This window comes from Camelina sativa, chromosome 11, assembly GCF_030686135.1.
Source record: "Camelina sativa cultivar CO46 ecotype springtype chromosome 11, ASM3068613v1".
Lineage (NCBI taxonomy): Eukaryota > Viridiplantae > Streptophyta > Magnoliopsida > Brassicales > Brassicaceae > Camelina > Camelina sativa.
Window position 1 is genome coordinate 14387559 of NC_141890.1, and position 18225 is coordinate 14405783.

The 18225-nt window shown below is 37.4% G+C and overlaps 2 protein-coding genes across 4 annotated transcripts; both read left to right on the forward strand.

Moving 5' to 3' along the window:
* The first annotated feature begins 1212 nt into the window (after positions 1-1212).
* On the forward strand, positions 1213-3392 carry LOC104723489 (calcineurin B-like protein 6). 3 transcript variants are annotated; one of them, XM_010441871.3, is made up of 8 exons: positions 1213-1619; positions 1822-1969; positions 2060-2130; positions 2221-2280; positions 2346-2454; positions 2537-2670; positions 2758-2870; positions 2944-3392. In XM_010441871.3, the coding sequence occupies exons 2-8, from the start codon at positions 1849-1851 to the stop codon at positions 3026-3028; spliced, it is 693 nt and encodes a 230-aa protein (XP_010440173.1). In that variant the 5' UTR covers positions 1213-1619; positions 1822-1848; the 3' UTR covers positions 3029-3392. The 3 variants fall into 3 exon arrangements, with proteins under 3 accessions (XP_010440173.1, XP_087329850.1, XP_087329849.1); XM_087473723.1 differs by having other exon boundaries at positions 1603-1722; XM_087473724.1 differs by lacking the exon at positions 2944-3392 and having other exon boundaries at positions 2758-2874.
* Positions 3393-5459: 2067 nt separating this feature from the next.
* Positions 5460-18107, forward strand: LOC104723490 (guanine nucleotide exchange factor SPIKE 1). The gene is made up of 30 exons (XM_087472060.1): positions 5460-6056; positions 6155-6317; positions 6402-6493; positions 6582-6694; positions 6793-6848; positions 6949-7046; positions 7181-7318; positions 7582-7893; positions 8533-8820; positions 9043-9204; positions 9290-9481; positions 9560-9603; positions 9883-9952; positions 10618-10779; positions 10857-10964; positions 11066-11103; positions 11438-11582; positions 11767-11893; positions 12365-12558; positions 12842-12972; positions 13196-13271; positions 13372-13482; positions 13780-13962; positions 14314-14454; positions 14662-14835; positions 14919-15266; positions 15344-15673; positions 16325-16510; positions 16669-17643; positions 17731-18107. The coding sequence occupies exons 1-30, from the start codon at positions 5979-5981 to the stop codon at positions 17983-17985; spliced, it is 5490 nt and encodes a 1829-aa protein (XP_087328186.1). The 5' UTR covers positions 5460-5978; the 3' UTR covers positions 17986-18107.
* Positions 18108-18225: the final 118 nt, after the last annotated feature.

Here is an 18225-nt window from a genome sequence, read left to right on the forward strand (position 1 = left end):
ATCGTCGACTCAAACCTTCAAAAAGATAAACACTAAGAACCCTAATAATGGAGAGCAATCGTTTAAAGACTGTGTTTCGGCTATGTCGAAGAAGAAAAAAATTGATGTTGTGGGTAAGATAATGGGCGTGATATTTTTTTTGTTTAATCTCTAGGCCCACGGCCTGATAAGATAATTACCCATAAACTCAACCGGGTCTTGGTCTTAGGTTCTGATTTGAAAGTCCGATCGGGTTTTAATTCGGGTCCGATGAGTCAACACCGACGCAAATCGTCCGGTTTGTCGACATTTGATGTGTATGGTGTTCCGCACATAACTTCTTAAACTTCAGACATGTGGCCATGTATTACATATAGGTCATGTAGCTGGATGTCCTTTACCGTAGTTCGCATGTGTGGCCATGCATTTCGTGATACTTGAGGTAGCTGACTATCTTTTTTCCTTTTTTCTCCCATCTCTCTTTTACTTACATCGCTTCGTTTTTCTTTATTGTATTTATTACCCTATAATTTGATTTGGTTACATTTACCCCCTCAACCAACATTTGGTCTCCAGTTAAATCAGTGGTAGTAGGCATATCAATCACCAAAATACTTTCATTAACTCACTCATTGCTATGCTCCTACACCAAAATGAAGTGACTTTTTTTTACAAACAATGCTATTTAATACTTTTTTCTTTTTTGGCCACCAATTGCGTTTGTTTTGGCAACGATGCTGTGGCTAACAACAAGGTGAGTACACATACTTGAGCTTTTTTGACTTTATCAAATATCTATTTTGGTTAATGTATGTTCCCCACTACTGAAAACTAGTAGTGCTCATATATAGATGATGGATGGAATCAAAATAATTATTAAGAGAAGAGATGGAGAGGAGAGCCTAGCTATACTAGCCTAACTAATATGTGTTTCAGTCTTTGGAGAATGGAAGTGGGCATTGTGATGGTTCCTGCAGTATAAGCTCGGATGTGGTTGCCAAAGGATGAAAAGGGTTTTAGTCTTTGCTGTGACTTGGGAGCACTTTTTGAAGCTTATCACAACAAAAACAAACAATCACCTTTACATCATAAAGTCGAATGGTGGGTTTGTTTGCTGTAAAAGAAAGTAAAGTCAATATCTTTACCATCACTTTCGATTGACTTGTATTCAAAGCCATAAACCAGAGGCTGGTCAAAATAAGTAGCACTAGAGGATCAACTAAGTTTGAGATTGAAGCATAGATAGATCGTTGGTGGTCAGAGGGGTAGGACTCAGTCTGTGCCAAAGCGTATTAACTTCACCCTTCAAGGCTTGTTTTGTGAATGTTGTTCCCTGAAACCGACATTTTGTGGTCTTGTGTATCTTATTAGTTATGATGAGTCCATCATAGTATCTTCTTCCTCTTAATTTGTTTCTCTCTCTCTCCAAATGTCAACTTGTTAAAGTGGTCACCAACTAATTAGAGTTGACTTATTTAAGCCAACGAACTTGTAGATCCTTTCCCATGTCTCAGCAGCCAACTACAAACTTTTATGGAGAGAGAGAGAAAGATAGATCGTGGCCAAAATAAGAAAAGACCCTTGGAAATAGTCCTAATCTGAAGCTTCTCTACACGTTAACGAGAAGAAAAAAAAGAAAGGTATATTTTCTTGGTGCATCTCATCTTCTTCTCTTGAATCTCTTCTCTCAAAAGTCAATAATACTACATTTACTTGATGTCTGCATAGGATCGGCAAATTTATGTTCGATTCTTGAATTTTTATTTTTCTTGATCCAAAACTTTAGAGGGTTTCTGTTGATGTTCAATGGGATTAACCATTTCTTTTTCATGTTTGTGGTAGGCATGGGAATAGTGAGTCGTGGGAGAGATGATGATGCAATGTTTAGATGGATTAAAGCACTTATCCTTAATTCTGTTGACTTGTTGTGATGCTGATCCTACTCCCAAGGGTCGTCAGAACCCTAAGGATGTGGCTAGAGGCACTGTGTGTATGTTTATTTCTCTTCCAAAAACTTTACTACTTTTGATTCTAGCTCACGACCCCAACAATAATGTCTTTAATTATGTACTAAATGCAGTTACTGTGAATGAAATTGAAGCTCTTTACGAACTGTTCAAGTATATTAGCAAAGACGGGCTTATCGATAAGGTATAAGCCATATATAATTCATCGTAGGTTACTAGTACTATGTCTTCGTGCTCCTCTACATTCACTAGGATCCTTTCAAATGAATTTCAGGAACATTTTCAATTCGTACTATTCAAGATAAACACAACAAGAAGCCTTTTTGCTGATAGGGTAAACAGACTTTTAACTTACCCATCTTGATTTCCTTGCTGTACACTCATATTCAAGCTTTGCAGGTGTTTGACTTATTTGATACCAAGCATACTGGGATTCTAGATTTTGAAGCCTTTGCTCGTTCTCTTTCCGTCTTTCACCCCAACGCTAAATTTGAGGATAAGATTGAGTGTAAGTGGCAGAGCCTTCACCTTGTTTTTTAATTATTATATTCATATCCAAACCTTGGCATGTTCATCTTTTGCCCCTGCAGTTTCTTTTAAGCTGTACGATCTGAAGCAGCAAGGGTCTATAGAGCGACAGGAGGTGAAGCAAATGGTGGTGACGACTCTAGCTGAAACTGGCATGAACCTTTCTGATCATGTGATTGAGAGCATCATAGACAAGGTTAGTTTGTAGTTGATCTCCATTGACATTGACTAGGCCTTGCCATATTTATTTTTTGACATGAGATGTAAAATATGATTGCTGTAGACTTTTGAAGACGCTGATACTAAAAAGGACGGCAAGATCGATAAGGAAGAGTGGCGGACTCTTGTATTGCGCCATCCCTCTCTGATACAGAACATGAGCCTTCAACATCTCAAGTAAGTCATGTCCTTGCCTTGTTATCTTCTTCGGGTGCAAGGCTGATAGGTTTATGTGGTTGTGTTTCTGTAGGGACGTAACGAAGACGTTTCCAAATTTTGTATTTCACACTATAGTGTCAGACAATCCTAGTGAGCTGGAAGCATATGGATGTTAAGGGATATGAAGAAAGATCAAAACCTTTACAAGATTCATACTTTCTCCTATATTTCTTCTCCAGTAGTCCATTATTTTTAACAAATACAAGATCAAAAACGTTTTGAAAACTACATTGTCTCTTCACAGGTTTGTTATCCGCAAACTTGTCCCGTTTATCTTATCTGTTGGATTGTGCAAGTTGATAATTTTACTTGGCATTAAGAGATTATGATATCCTTCTATGTATGTATAAACTTTTGTTCTTACAATGCGGTTCACACCAATCTAATTGTACCTGAAAACTTGTTTGGTATTAAATTTTTGTAAACACATACAAAGAGTATTGTGATCTTATGATTTATGAAAACCACTTTTCAAGTTCAGTTCCTTTCCTCCAATAGCTTGTTCTTTGCTTAAAGAAAGTGTAATTTTTGAAACCGTACCATTGTTGGTTATATGAATCATTCAAGCAGCAGTGGCAGATTTTGATCTCCAAACCAAAGCCAACATTTTGTTGTTTTTCATGGAAAAAATGTCAATTTCATTGAGCTTTTTGACCGGTTCAATTTGATTGGTCATTAACCGGTTTAGATCAAAATATTCGTACCTAAACACATGTTTTCAAGCTCGATTAATTTCGTTTGTCTTGTTTTTTTTTCTTAAGTCTACCAGTCAACTTAAATATTTGTTTTCTGACATCCATTACTTGAACATTTATTTATTGGGATTCTTCAGATTTTTGAGTATTGGTAAACTAGTTTTTAGAATAATAAAACCTTTATAAAGACTCTTGCCGAATAAGTTCAAATATTATTTGTTCTGTCCCAAAATCTTAATTTAACTAGTCAAAATCAAGTCGAGATAAAATTCTAGGCTCAAGTGAGGATCCTAGCCCCAATATCTGTGCCTGTAGAGAAGCTAAAAAGAGTTATTGATTTTTAGAAATTACAACCCGAAATTGAACCTTATACTTTCTCCAAAACCTTTTACAAGATTGATACTTTCTCCCACCTTCTCCATTAGTCTATTACAACCCACCCTTTATTTATTTCTAACAAACACAAGATCATATTTGAAAACCGCATTGCCTCTTCACAAGTTTGTATCCGCAAAACTTGTCCGGGTTATCTTAATTGTTGGAGTGTGCAAGTTGATAATTTTACTTGGCATTAAGATATTATGATATCCTTCTATGTATGTATGTATGTATAAACTTCGTTCGTACAATTGGTTCACGCCAATCTAATTGTATATGGAAAAAACTTGTTTGGTATGGAATTTTTGTAAACAATTGCAAAGGGCACTATGATATATTGGATACCACTTTTCAGTTTCAACTCTACAATACTTTTCAGTTTCAACTCTACAATACTTTCTCAGCTAATAAATAAGGTAGGAGTATTGATATGTATTTTTCTCTCTTTTTGTTTTTGTGTGGATTTTATACATGCCTGAATATTTTTGTACATGCCTGAATATTTTTTTTTGTCAACAACTTAAATTAACAAAAAAAAACTAGAACATATGTTTCCTTTTCTTTTGTTTGGACGAAAACACATGTTTTCAAGCTAGATTATATATACTACGGAATTCTGTCTATTAATTTAGTTAGTTTTTTTTTTTCTACCCGTTAACTAAATATTTGGTTTCTCACATCAATTACTTAACATTTATTTATTCTTTAGAACTTTTAGTTTCGCTAGCTAGTGCTTAAAATAATAAAACCTTAAATAAAGACTCTTTGCCTGAATAAGTTCAAATATTATTTTTTTCTGCCTGATCCGGCTTTGTCAAAAAATTTCATTCGACAACTTTAATTTAGGTTTCTGTACGGTTAGATTTTTGTATTATTGGATGGATCGTTAATGTTGTGGTGGTAGACTGATTGATAATATTCACCAGAAAACATCTTTATTTTATTTTTTTTTGGTTGTGAACTTAATGACCACATTAGACAATTTAAACCACTAAGCTAGGTAGCTAACATAAGTTTATCCTTTTATTTTCCGTCAATTGGGCTTCCTATTCGATAAGTAAAGACAACAACAACATGATCGGAACAACATCCAATAAAGAAAAATATGAATTGTCCATCTTGGAAACAGTCTGATACCCGAAATCAGAATATTAAGAGACTTTCTAACTAGTAAAAAAATCAAGTCGAGATAACAAAAAACTAAAAAAAACTAACCCTAATATGCCTGTAGCCTGTAGGTAAGCTAAAAAGAGTTTTTTTTTTTATATTAGAAATACAAATGAACCTCAGGGATACTAATGGTAGGTACACTATAATGAAAACCCTGAAACCATGGCTAGAGACTGAGAGTCACTGATTCAAAAAGAAACCAAAGGCACTGGTCTAAGCTCTTTTGACTATGAAATACGTTAACCCCAAAGAATGTAACATCAATCCTACTTTAAATAGAGTGTGACAATTAAATTCTTTTACTGTGTACAATAACACTCCATTATCTAGTACAAAGGAGCATTTGTTCGTGTGCGGAAGATATTGTAGTCAGGTTGTTTGGTATTGTGAGGGAATTGGTGAAATTGGTTACTTACTCCAATTCTGTGTTCTTTATAAAGTTGGTTCAGGTGAGGGGGGTTTCGTCTTGGTCGTCCCAATGATTGACTCTTAATTTAAAAAAAAAAAAAAAAAAAAAAAAAGGAGAGTGGAGTTGGACTCTTGTTGGAGGACTTGACGACTCCAGCTCGACTTGGGTGGGGGCTCCCTCTCTTAGTTGAGTAATCTTCACACTTTTTCCCCAACTGCTTCCTCTCTCTCACGGATCTCTCTCCGTCTGCGTAAAGACAAAGATTCATCCTTTAAGCTCCACACCCCACTCAGATCTACACCAAAATGTACCTTTTCTAGGTTTTCACAGTAACCCAAAACCCCCCAATTTTTTTCCCCAGGTGTTGTAGCGGACATTGTATTTAGATCTGTCTCTTTGTCTCCGAATTCGTAAATGGAGAACAACAATCTTGGTCTTCGTTTTCGTAAGATACCTCGTCAACCTGTTGCTCTCCCTAAGCTCGATCCTTTGGTAAATGTGCCCTCGACCTTCTTTAATTGTCTTTTCTCTCTCTCTTTTTCGTTTACTGATTGATTGATTGATTGATGTGATTTTCTATTTTTGTTTAGCTTGATGAGAATCTGGAACAATGGCCGCATTTGAACCAATTAGTTCAATGCTACGGCACTGAATGGGTTAAAGATGTTAATAAATATGGACACTATGAAAACACTCGACCTGATTCTTTCCAGAGTCAGATTTTTGAAGGACCTGACACTGATACTGAAACTGGTAAGCTTGCATTGTTTTTGCCTTTTTGTCAAATTTTGTGCTTCAGTCGTCAAGTACTGTTATTTACTTTTCTTGCTTCTTCAGAAATTCGTCTTGCTAGTGCTAGGAGTGCAACTATTGAGGAGGATGTAGCTAGCATTTCTGGGAGGCCGTTTTCTGATTCTGGATCCTCCAAGGTGTCTTCCTCTTCTCAATTTCATTGCTCTATTCTAATTATCTCTTCTCGTTTGGTTCTTACATTGAATTGCATGGGGATTTTTGCAGCACTTTGGGCAACCTCCCCTCCCTGCTTATGAACCTGCTTTTGACTGGGAAAATGAAAGAGCTATGATCTTTGGCCAGAGAACTCCTGAATCACCTGCACCTAGCTATTCCAGGTTTTTTTTTGCATGTCACTTTACTTGTTCTTTTTTATGTTTGAAATCTTACTATCTTTGTCTGATTTATCATTCTGTTCCCTCTATTATCTACACAGTGGATTGAAGATCTCGGTCAGAGTTTTGTCTCTAGCTTTTCAGTCTGGCTTAGTTGGTGAGAACACTAATTAACTGTTTGGGGGAATGCTGTCTATTCCCTGTAATTTTACTTAGTCTAACATCGTTAAGTTCCCTTTTGCCGCCCTTCCCTGCAGAACCTTTTTTTGGCTCGATTGCATTGTACAATCAAGAGAGGAAGGAGAAGCTCTCTGAGGATTTTTATTTCCATATTTTGCCGACGGAAATGCAGGATGTAAGTCACTGAACAGAGCAAACTGTCCCCTTTTCGGCTTTGTCCTTCTCATGGCTATATAAAAGTTTGTAGTTTAAGTTTTATCTCACTTCATTTTTGCTAACTTGCGGCGCCCCTTGTACATTATCTTGCAGGCTAGACTTTCTTCTGAAAATCGTGGAGTATTTTATCTAGATGCCCCATCAGCTTCAGTTTGCCTGCTTATTCAATTAGAAAAAACAGCAACAGAGGAGGGAGGCGTTACAACATCTGTCTATTCCCGTAAAGAGCCTGTAATTTCCAAAATCCTGAATTTTCCCTTACTGTTTCTAGAGTCTCTTGCTCATGCCTTGGTCTTAGTGTTAGTGGCTTTCAACATTAATTTCGAGTAATTTGGAGATAGCCTGTTGCTTATAATATCAGCTGTCTTTACTGTGTGTTTTGATTATATATTTTAGAGTAGTCATGGTGATAGCTGGATCTTTAATATCACAATTAGTAAGTACCATGTTATTAGTAAGTTAGTAACTAAGTTCTCTGGCCATTTGTGAATCAGGTGCACTTAACTGAGAGGGAAAAGCAAAAGTTGCAGGTCTGGTCTCGCATTATGCCTTACCGAGAGTCTTTTGCTTGGGCAGTTGTTCCACTTTTTGATAATAATATCACCACAAACACTGGTGAATCTGCTTCCCCTAGCAGTCCTCTTGCTCCCAGTATGACTGCGTCAAGTTCTCATGATGGTGTTTTTGAACCCATTGCAAAGATCACATCAGATGGAAAGCAAGGTCATTCAGGTGGAAGTTCTGTCGTAGTTGAAATATCTAATTTAAACAAAGTTAAAGAGAGCTACTCCGAAGAGTCAATTCAGGTAGGATGTTTAATTTTCAAACGCCACACAGTTTTTATCTTGTCTTTATGATTGTATTTACATTGCTTTGAACTTGAGATGGTGTGGAATAGTTTTCATATATTTTGTTCAATTTAAAAATCCTGTTACATCTGTTACTTGCTAAGTTACACTTCTGTTGGTTGACATGTATATAAGCAAATAGAGTTGCATGCAGTTGATTGACTACATGCTTTGGTAAATTAATAGATGATATTCTTTTTGTTTCCTATTTGAATGAATCAATTTTGGTAGCATTTGACAATCACTTCATGGGGTTTAATTCATTAGTTTTGAGAAAGAGACGTTTCTCATTTTTTCCCCCTTTCAGAAGTGTAGTTAGTAACAGGTATATTTACTAAATACATCACAAGGAAACAAAATTTGCGAGCTGTCTCTTCTTTTACTCACATGAAAAGAATTCAGATACTAATTGTTTTCGTAACTTCATCAGTCATATAACAGGAATGCTTTTTATTGATATAACAACATACTGCATATTGTTGCTTTCATCTGGAGGAAACGCATATCTAAAATCCCTATAATTCGTCTTGATCAGTTGGACTTATGACATGTCCTAATGTGCTAATTTTCTAATAAATTATTCTTTGGTTATTACAGGACCCCAAACGGAAGGTTCACAAACCTGTTAAAGGGGTTCTAAGACTGGAAATTGAGAAACATCGGAATGGACATGGAGACTTAGAAGATCTATCTGAAAATGGAAGTATCATTAATGACTCCCTTGATCCGACTGACCGCCTCAGTGACCTGACACTTGTGAAGTGTCCCAGTTCTGGTTCTGGTGGACCTCGTAGTGGCTGCTCGAAGTGGAATTCAGAGGACGCAAAGGATGTTTCGAGAAACCTAACTAGTTCAAGTGGGACCCCTGACTTAAATTGTTATCATGTAAGCACATCAGCTTTATCATTCTTTCTACCAATTCCTTGATCTACTGCTTATAGTTTTACTTCGTCTTTAGCTCCCATCTCTTTTCATCAGCCTGTTTTCTCAATAGAGGATAAAAGTACAATAGAGATTTTCTTTTTTTCTAACTCTAGTTAGAAGCTGGAAATCTGTGTATAGTCTTTGGTATAATTTACTCGCAAATTGATATTTATCGTCTTCCAGGCTTTTGATTTCTGCTCTACGACAAGAAACGAGCCTTTTCAACATCTCTTCCATTGCCTTTATGTGTATCCTGTAGCTGTTACTTTAAGTCGGAAGAGGAATCCCTTTATTCGTGTAGAATTGAGAAAGGATGACACAGATGTCCGAAAACAACCACTCGAGGTAATTATTTTGATTATCACCAGTCCTGTAAACGATCTGCCCTTTTTCTGGAGTCTTATTTGTTTCTTACTATTGATTTGGCTAGGCAATTTATCCAAGAGAACCTGGTGTTTCACTTCAGAAGTGGGTTCATACACAGGTTGCTGTTGGTGCTAGGGCTGCTAGCTACCATGATGAAATTAAGGTGTCTCTTCCTGCCACATGGACGCCATCACATCATCTGTTGTTCACTTTTTTTCATGTTGATCTCCAGACAAAGCTAGAAGCTCCAAGACCAGTAAGATTTACATAGAGTTGTATGCTTGTTTCTCTCTGATGAATCTAGTCCCAGTGACTAACTATCTTTTCTTTTCAGGTAGTTGTTGGATATGCATCACTTCCATTATCTACCTATATTCAGTATGTATCTGATATTCCCCATTTGGTCTCTGGAATCTTTATGTACTGCTGAAGGCTTCTCTTTTAGATTTCCTTATCACTAATTGTTAAGAGATGCGTTTTTTCATCTGTATGAGCGAAAATGCTAGTATACAAACAAAATTGAAATTTTGAAGATGCAGTATATCACTGATGTCAAACTTATCTGAACAACTAGATTGCTTAATAAGCTGGGAGGAGTGTATGCCTCGATTTATTCATTTTTTCTTGTTGCTGACAATTTGTTGATTACTAATGCAGCTCACGGTCTGATATTTCTCTACCAGTAATGAGAGAACTGGTTCCCCACTATCTTCAGGAAACCACCAAGGTATGTTGTCATAATATGAAAGCATCAGCTTTAGATATATTTTTGCATGCTAAGCTAGTATAACGGTTCAAATCCGCATGAATGTTTGGAATTCAAAAGTTGGGAAAGGGACTTTATGAAAAAATTTCATACATGAAAGGAAGATAAAGAACAATAGGCTAGACTGTTAAGAAGGTTCTGTAGCTGATGACTAATTAAGGGGTTGTCACCTGCAAGCATAGCAAACGTTTAAGAATTCAACAGAACTGACTAACAGGTTTTGGCGTTGTATTAATCTAGGCTGTAGCTTCTCACATTACAATAAGGATTTAACTTAGGTAGCTCAAAACTTTCCATCCTCAGAAAATTACCATTGTGCATATCCTTCAAGAGGTCGACGAAGAATGCAAGGGTGGTTGTAGATCATCTCACTGTGGCATCTATTACTGGAAATGTACATAATTACTGCATAGTGCTGGAGAACTGTGTATCATTTGGTATTATATCCTAGTAATGTTGGTTGTTGCACCTGATAATTAGTTTTAGTTCTCAACTTTGGTATAACTAGTGAGATAATTCTATCTTAGGTACTCATGCTAGGAATTGTGTAATAATATTCTTATATATTGATCAAAGCAACATTACTTCAAACATAATTTTACAATTATACTCTTTGACAATTACAGGAGAGGTTGGATTATTTGGAAGATGGCAAGAATATTTTTAAGTTGCGACTGAGACTTTGTTCATCTCTTTATCCAACCAATGAACGTGTCAGGGATTTCTGTCTAGAGTATGATAGACATACCCTCCGGACAAACCCTCCCTGGGGTTCAGAACTGTTGCAGGTATCGACAGGAACTCTGTCTCATTTGATTTATTTTCTCCACTGGTATTTTAACATGTTCTTTTTATATCTCTAAAGGCAATAAACAGTTTGAAGCACGTTGATTCTACTGCCTTGCTTCAGTTTCTTTACCCAATTCTTAACATGCTCCTTCATCTTATTGGCAATGGTGGAGAAACTCTTCAGGTTTGTTTGAAATCTTCTAGTTCCTTTATCATGAATTTTTTTACCATGTGACTAATTCGCACATCATTTAACAATCTAGTTTTTTTTTCAACTTGCTTCAGGTTGCAGCATTCAGAGCCATGGTGGATATTTTAACTCGGTATGCATTTCTTAGTGTTAAGCTTAGCTAGGTTTAATCTAGAACAAATAGTAAATTTGTAAAGGGCTTGTCTAGTAGGATATATAATCGGCTCCAAATGAAAATTTAACCCAAAGGATTAGGGGAAACTATTATTAGAACATTTATACAACAAGGGTTAGAGTTTAGCTAAATGACCAAAGAATGTTATGTCACAATGTCATTGGTCTTTTAACTTTGAATGGTCTATTATCAGAATATCATTAGAGTTGCAAATAATGTGTCTAACTGGACGCTGGTAAATGTATTACAAGCACACGAAACCTTGTTCTTACTAGATTTTTCAATTTGGTAGGGTGCAGCAGGTGTCGTTTGATGATGCTGACCGAAATCGTTTTCTGGTCACCTATGTTGATTATTCTTTTGATGATTTTGGAGGCAATCAACCTCCAGTTTATCCTGGATTAGCAACTGTATGGGGAAGTTTAGCTAGAAGCAAGGTACAAATTGCCCATGTTGTCTGGATGAAATTACTAGCTTATCTTTGTTCTAATGTGATATACATTTTCATTATACTTTTCACCAAAGTCGAGCAATTTCCATGTTACCTATTCGTTCTGCTATCTGCTGCGAAATTTCTTAGTTATTTCGCTTTTGGTTGATGAATACTTACTGACCTTACAGGCTAAAGGTTACCGGGTTGGACCTGTATATGACGACGTTTTATCAATGGCGTGGTTTTTCCTTGAGTTGATTGTTAAATCAATGGCATTGGAGCAGGCACGTCTCTATGATCACAATCTACCTTCAGGTATTATTGGCTATCCAGTTTCCATTTTCCCATAAATTTTTCATTGTCAAGTGGACATGCAATATTGTTTTAGGAATTGGTCTCTCCCCATTACAATGAAAAAATGGATGATTAAATTTAACGAAGAACCTGATGACCTGTAATATGAGTGTTGTTTTGAACCTAATGGCCACGAACTCAAGTAATTATTTGAACTTAAATGACGCATATGTTGACATAAAAGAAAAAATCGTTAGAGTTGCCCTCTGTTTTATATTCTTAACAAATTATAAATGTATATAACTCGAATACAACTCAAATGCCACAATGTAGTATGCTTATTTAGTGATTATAATTACGAAATACATTGTGGCCTTAGATTAATCATGGTCTATCTATTGCCCTACCCTTGTGCGTTTACTAGTTTCAGTGTGTGATTCAGGTATTATATGGTTACCAAGTAACGTGCTCATTTTTTCTTCTCTATCATAGGCGAGGATGTTCCACCCATGCAGCTCAAAGAAAGTGTATTCCGATGTATCATGCAATTGTTTGATTGCCTTTTAACTGAAGTACATGAACGTTGTAAAAAGGGCTTAAGCTTGGCAAAACGTCTGAACAGCAGTTTGGCCTTCTTCTGTTATGATCTTTTATATATCATTGAGCCCTGCCAAGTCTATGAACTGGTATGTTTTTGTTTTGTATCTTTCAGATTATCATTCGTGGCAGCAACGGTTTGCATTACTAATTGATTGATCATGTGCATCTGTATGGTTTCCAGGTGTGGAAATTGTATGCTAATATTGTTCATGAAAAAATTCTTTAATTCAAAAACGTTTATGATCTTTCTACTGATTTTTGGGACATATTTTTGCCATCGGTAGTCAGTAGTTTAGAACATGGGAATAATTTATCCTTCATATAGTTTTGATAGTGATAACTGTTACACGTCCTTCTCGCTCTCAACAGGTATCATTATACATGGACAAGTTTTCTGGTGTTTGTCAATCCGTTCTACACGAATGCAAGCTCACGTTTTTGCAAATTATCTCCGACCATGATCTTTTTGTAGAAATGCCTGGCAGAGACCCATCAGACAGGTACTCCCCCTAGATACCCGTTAAACAGTTTTGCATTGTCAAACATTTGCATTTTTTTTAGCACACTTGAGCACATGAAATAGAACATAAAGAGGCTACTTCTGCAGTAAGCATATGAAGTCTTGAAAAGATGCAGTAAACTGAACTACTTCCATCTTCTTTTATGTGTGTGTGCATCATGATGACTTTTTTTTACTCAGCTAACTCTATTTGTATGTTCTAGGAATTATTTATCATCCATATTAATACAAGAGTTATTTCTCTCCCTGGATCATGATGAGCTGCCTCTGCGGGCGAAGGTACTTCTGAGTTCTGATTCTAAATGTCTGTACGTATAAGATACATATCATGTAAGAATTTTACATTGTGAATCGTTTCCTTTTTTTGGTATCCTTTCAGGGAGCAAGAATTTTAGTGATCCTCTTGTGCAAGCATGAATTTGATGCGCGGTACCAGAAAGCCGAAGATAAGCTGTATATTGCACAACTATATTTTCCTTTCGTCGGGCAGGTATGTTACAGTGGCTTAATAAAAAAAATGCATAAATTCTTTCATCTACTTCTGCTTTGAAAAGTTTTGTGGTCAATGGATATTTTCCAAGGCTAAAAAGCAGCCCAGAAGCTTGTGTAATTCCCTCAAATAATCGTGTCATAAGCATCCATTATTACAGGAACATTAGAAATGTGTTAGGAGTTAAATGGTGTGGCAACCTTTTGATTGATTGCTTTGTTTATAGTTTATACAATTATAGTTAAGGTCAGCTGAGAAATTTTTCTGACATTTAATATTGTTTTCTTCCTTTTGCAGATTTTAGATGAAATGCCTGTTTTTTATAACCTAAATGCTACTGAAAAGCGTGAGGTTTTAATTGGTGTGCTGCAAATTGTTCGTAATCTGGATGACACATCACTTGTCAAGGCATGGCAGCAGAGCATCGCTCGTACTAGATTGTATTTCAAACTCATGGAAGAATGCCTTATACTTTTCGAGGTTCCTTTCCACAACCATTTCTTAAAATTTGGGAAAAGGCTCAACTATTTTATGTACTCACTGTTAAAGGAAGCCAAAGAATTTTTTTTTTTCCATAGAAATATGGATACTGGTTGTCTATGGTGGTTATTATATAACTTATCTACCATTCTCCTTTTTTCCTTTTTTGGGAGAAAATTTGATTTCAGCTAGTTGTGCGGATGTGATAGAATGATTTGGGGACTGCTTACAGCCTAGTAGAACTTAGATTTGATGTATTACCCAAAAACATTTGTATTTGTAGCCCACTTACTCTTCGAGTCATAACGTCCTATGGTGATTTGATAATGTTGAATTAAAATAAAATTTCAGCACAAGAAGGCTGACAGCATCCTCGGAGGCAACAATTCTCGTGGGCCTATTAGTGAAGGAGCTGGATCACCAAAGTACTCCGAGCGACTTTCTCCTGCTATCAACAATTATCTGTCAGAGGCTTCTCGCCAAGAAGTCAGGGTGAGTAGCTAAATTTATCCTGTATGTTTGTTCCTCTCTTCTACTTTTTGGTATAAAGTATAAACCTACAAGTTCACCTAGAGTTCCATAACATTGTTGCTTTCTTTTGGTGGGCTTCTCAAAACTAAGTTAGAAAGTCCGGCACTTTTTACTTATTTTATTTTAAACCTAAGGACCGCTCAAATGCCTTCTGAATGTTTACTGCAGCTAGAGGGAACACCTGATAATGGGTACCTGTGGCAGAGAGTTAATTCTCAGTTGGCCTCCCCTAGCCAACCTTATTCTCTAAGAGAAGCTTTAGCGCAAGCACAATCGTCGCGGATTGGAGCTTCAGCCCAGGCACTAAGAGAATCGTTGCACCCTATTTTGAGGCAAAAACTGGTATAGTTTATGTTCCCGTCATACCTCTCCTGAATGTTACTCATAATTTTTGCTCGCATACTAACTGCATTCACTCTCACCAGGAACTTTGGGAAGAGAATGTAAGTGCCACAGTTAGCCTCCAGGTTTTGGAGATCACTGAGAAATTTTCATCAATGGCAGCCTCTCACAATATTGCGACGGACTATGGCAAATTGGACTGCGTTACTACAATACTGACGAGTTTCTTCTCTCGAAACCAGTCACTAGCTTTCTGGAAAGCCTTCTTTCCAATTTTCAACAGAATCTTTGATCTTCATGGGGCAACACTAATGGCCAGGGAAAATGATCGCTTCTTAAAACAGATAGCCTTCCATCTTCTCCGGCTTGCTGTTTACCGCAATGACAGTGTCAGGAAAAGGGCTGTTATTGGTCTTCAAATATTAGTTAAGGTGAGACATCTAGATTCCTGTAAAGACTTATCTGTTTCTTGCTAGTTGGTATGAATTCAGTTTTTTTTTTCTTGCAGAGCTCGCTATACTTTATGCAGACTGCTAGGCTGAGGGCTTTGCTGACAATTACACTGTCAGAACTGATGTCGGATGTTCAAGTGACTCATATGAAACCAGATAATACATTAGAAGAGAGTGGAGAGGCACGGCGGCTTCAACAGTCATTAAGCGAAATGGCTGATGAAGCTAAGAGTGTCAATTTGTTGAGGGAGTGTGGTCTTCCTGATGATACACTGTTGATAATTCCCGAGAAATTTACTGAGAACCGCTGGTCATGGGATGAAGTGAAACATCTTTCTGACAGCCTTGTTCTTGCTCTTGATGCCAGCCTCGGGCATGCCCTTTTGGTATGGTTTATAATCAACTTTGCATATCGTAAAGATATTTTTTCTGGTGTCAGTGAGGGAAGATATGTCTTCTGCTCGTCTGTCTTGATTGCTAAATTGATCCTTGCCTTGTTATGTGGTGGAAGTGTCATGTTTTTTACTCCCCGTCAACACCTTAATAGTATTTTCGGTTATTTGATAGGTATATAAGATAACACAGGATTGAATTTATGTGTGCAAGTTGGAAATTGACACTGATGGAACTTAAAGTGTGTCTGAGTACATCTGCATTTTGCTGTCATGATGGTGTAGTTTCATCACATATAGGGAGATAATTTTATGCTTATAGAGAGTTGATTCATGTCCCTCCCTTCTCTTGCCTGATATTTCCTGAACTTCTAACTTGGGAATTTAGGGGAACTCCCATATAGGTGAGTTCAGATATTACTATGAATGACTGTTTTGACATCACTGGTCTAAATTAAGTATCACAGACCGGCTTGCCAAACTTACTCAAGTTTGCTAATCCTGTTTTGTGGCATCACTTTCATGTTTGCACCATTTCCTGTTTCGTTTCTTCTTTGTTCCTATCGTGATGAAGAAAAAACTATTAGACTCAACCAGTCTGTAAGTCATTCTGTACTTTTCCAATGCAAAATTCTGTTATTACAGGGATCTGTGATGGCTATGGATCGATATGCTGCGGCTGAGAGCTTCTACAAACTTGGAATGGCATTTGCTCCTGTTCCTGATCTTCACATAATGTGGTTGCTGCATCTATGTGATGCCCACCAGGAAATGCAGTCTTGGGCTGAAGCTGCACAGTGTGCTGTGGCGGTTGCAGGTGTTATAATGCAGGTAATAATAATTTATAAATCTAGTATGTGTTTTAGATGTGCAGTGGATCATCTCTGCAGTTTGGTTGGCTTTTAAGCTCTACAGTCTTCATTCTAGTCTTCCGTCCACTAAATACTACTTCCAGAACTTATGTGCACGTTTTGGTTTTCGCCTTGTAGGCCTTGGTGGCTAGAAATGATGGTGTGTGGAGCAAGGATCATGTGTCTTCCTTGCGTAAGATTTGCCCGATGGTAAGTGGCGAGTTTACAACAGAGGCATCTGCAGCTGAAGTCGAGGGTTATGGTGCTTCAAAGCTAACAGTTGACTCCGCCGTCAAGTATCTACAGCTTGCTAATAAGCTTTTCTCTCAAGCTGAGCTCTACCATTTTTGTGCCAGCATTTTGGAACTTGTTATTCCAGTTTACAAGAGCAGGAAGGCTTATGGGCAGTTGGCCAAGTGTCACACTTTACTTACCAATATATACGAGTCCATTCTTGACCAAGAATCAAACCCAATCCCATTTATCGATGCTACATATTACCGGGTGGGATTTTACGGGGAAAAGTTTGGGAAGTTGGACAGGAAAGAATATGTATATCGAGAACCACGAGATGTTCGGCTAGGGGATATAATGGAAAAGCTGAGCCATATTTATGAATCAAGAATGGACAGCAACCATATTCTGCACATTATACCAGATTCGAGACAAGTGAAGGCAGAAGAATTGCAGGCAGGAGCGTGCTACCTGCAAATTACGGCTGTTGATGCAGTGATGGAAGATGAGGATCTTGGGAGCAGAAGAGAGAGGATATTTTCTCTCTCGACTGGAAGTGTTCGAGCACGAGTGTTTGATCGTTTCTTGTTTGACACACCATTTACAAAAAATGGTAAGACACAAGGTGGATTAGAAGATCAATGGAAGAGAAGAACAGTGCTGCAGACGGAGGGTTCATTCCCCGCCCTTGTAAATAGGCTGTTGGTTACCAAGTCTGAATCCCTTGAATTCTCGCCAGTGGAGAATGCGATCGGAATGATTGAAACGCGGACCACTGCTCTGAGAAATGAGCTAGAGGAGCCTCGTAGCTCGGATGGGGATCACCTACCACGGCTTCAAAGTCTACAGAGGATTCTCCAAGGAAGTGTTGCAGTGCAGGTGGGTTTTCTCCCATAAATATCTGTTATAGATTGTGTTGTAAAACGTAGAAATGCTTATCATATGCCTTTCCATGGAAATATGCAGGTGAACAGTGGGGTATTGAGCGTGTGCACAGCTTTCTTATCGGGAGAGCCTGCAACTAGATTGCGTTCGCAGGAACTGCAGCAACTGATAGCGGCACTGCTTGAATTCATGGCAGTATGTAAGCGAGCCATTAGGGTTCACTTTAGGTTAATTGGGGAAGAAGATCAGGAATTCCATACGCAGCTTGTCAATGGATTTCAGTCTCTCACTGCAGAACTCTCACATTACATTCCTGCTATCTTGTCCGAACTTTAGAATCATTCTCAGTTTTTTTGCTATGAGTTTTGTGCTTTTTCTTCCACTAACTGGCTTGGCTATATGTTTGTAATTTCTTTGTTATTTTCGCTTATCTGTTATATGGGTCTTATTGCTAGGAATCCTGATTACTTATCCATCGATTAAAATTTTGAGAGTGATAAACAAAGAAAAAAAAAGTCAATTCGGTAAATGACAGCGAGTGAAAGAAAAACTATGAAGGTAACAAATGGTTGACTT

What these genes read in the sequence shown, in the direction of transcription:
- LOC104723490 (XM_087472060.1), top strand. Translation starts at nt 5,979, where the DNA reads ATGGAGAACAACAATCTTGGTCTTCGTTTTCGTAAGATACCTCGTCAA. An exon ending in TCCGAAAACAACCACTCGAG is followed by an intron (nt 9,205 to 9,289) that starts GTAATTATTTTG and finishes TGATTTGGCTAG; the next exon opens with GCAATTTATCCAAGAGAACC. An exon ending in GAAGTTTAGCTAGAAGCAAG is followed by an intron (nt 11,583 to 11,766) that starts GTACAAATTGCC and finishes CTGACCTTACAG; the next exon opens with GCTAAAGGTTACCGGGTTGG.
- LOC104723489 (XM_010441871.3), top strand. Translation starts at nt 1,849, where the DNA reads ATGATGATGCAATGTTTAGATGGATTAAAGCACTTATCCTTAATTCTG. An exon ending in AAGACGGGCTTATCGATAAG is followed by an intron (nt 2,131 to 2,220) that starts GTATAAGCCATA and finishes AATGAATTTCAG; the next exon opens with GAACATTTTCAATTCGTACT. An exon ending in TTGAGAGCATCATAGACAAG is followed by an intron (nt 2,671 to 2,757) that starts GTTAGTTTGTAG and finishes TGATTGCTGTAG; the next exon opens with ACTTTTGAAGACGCTGATAC.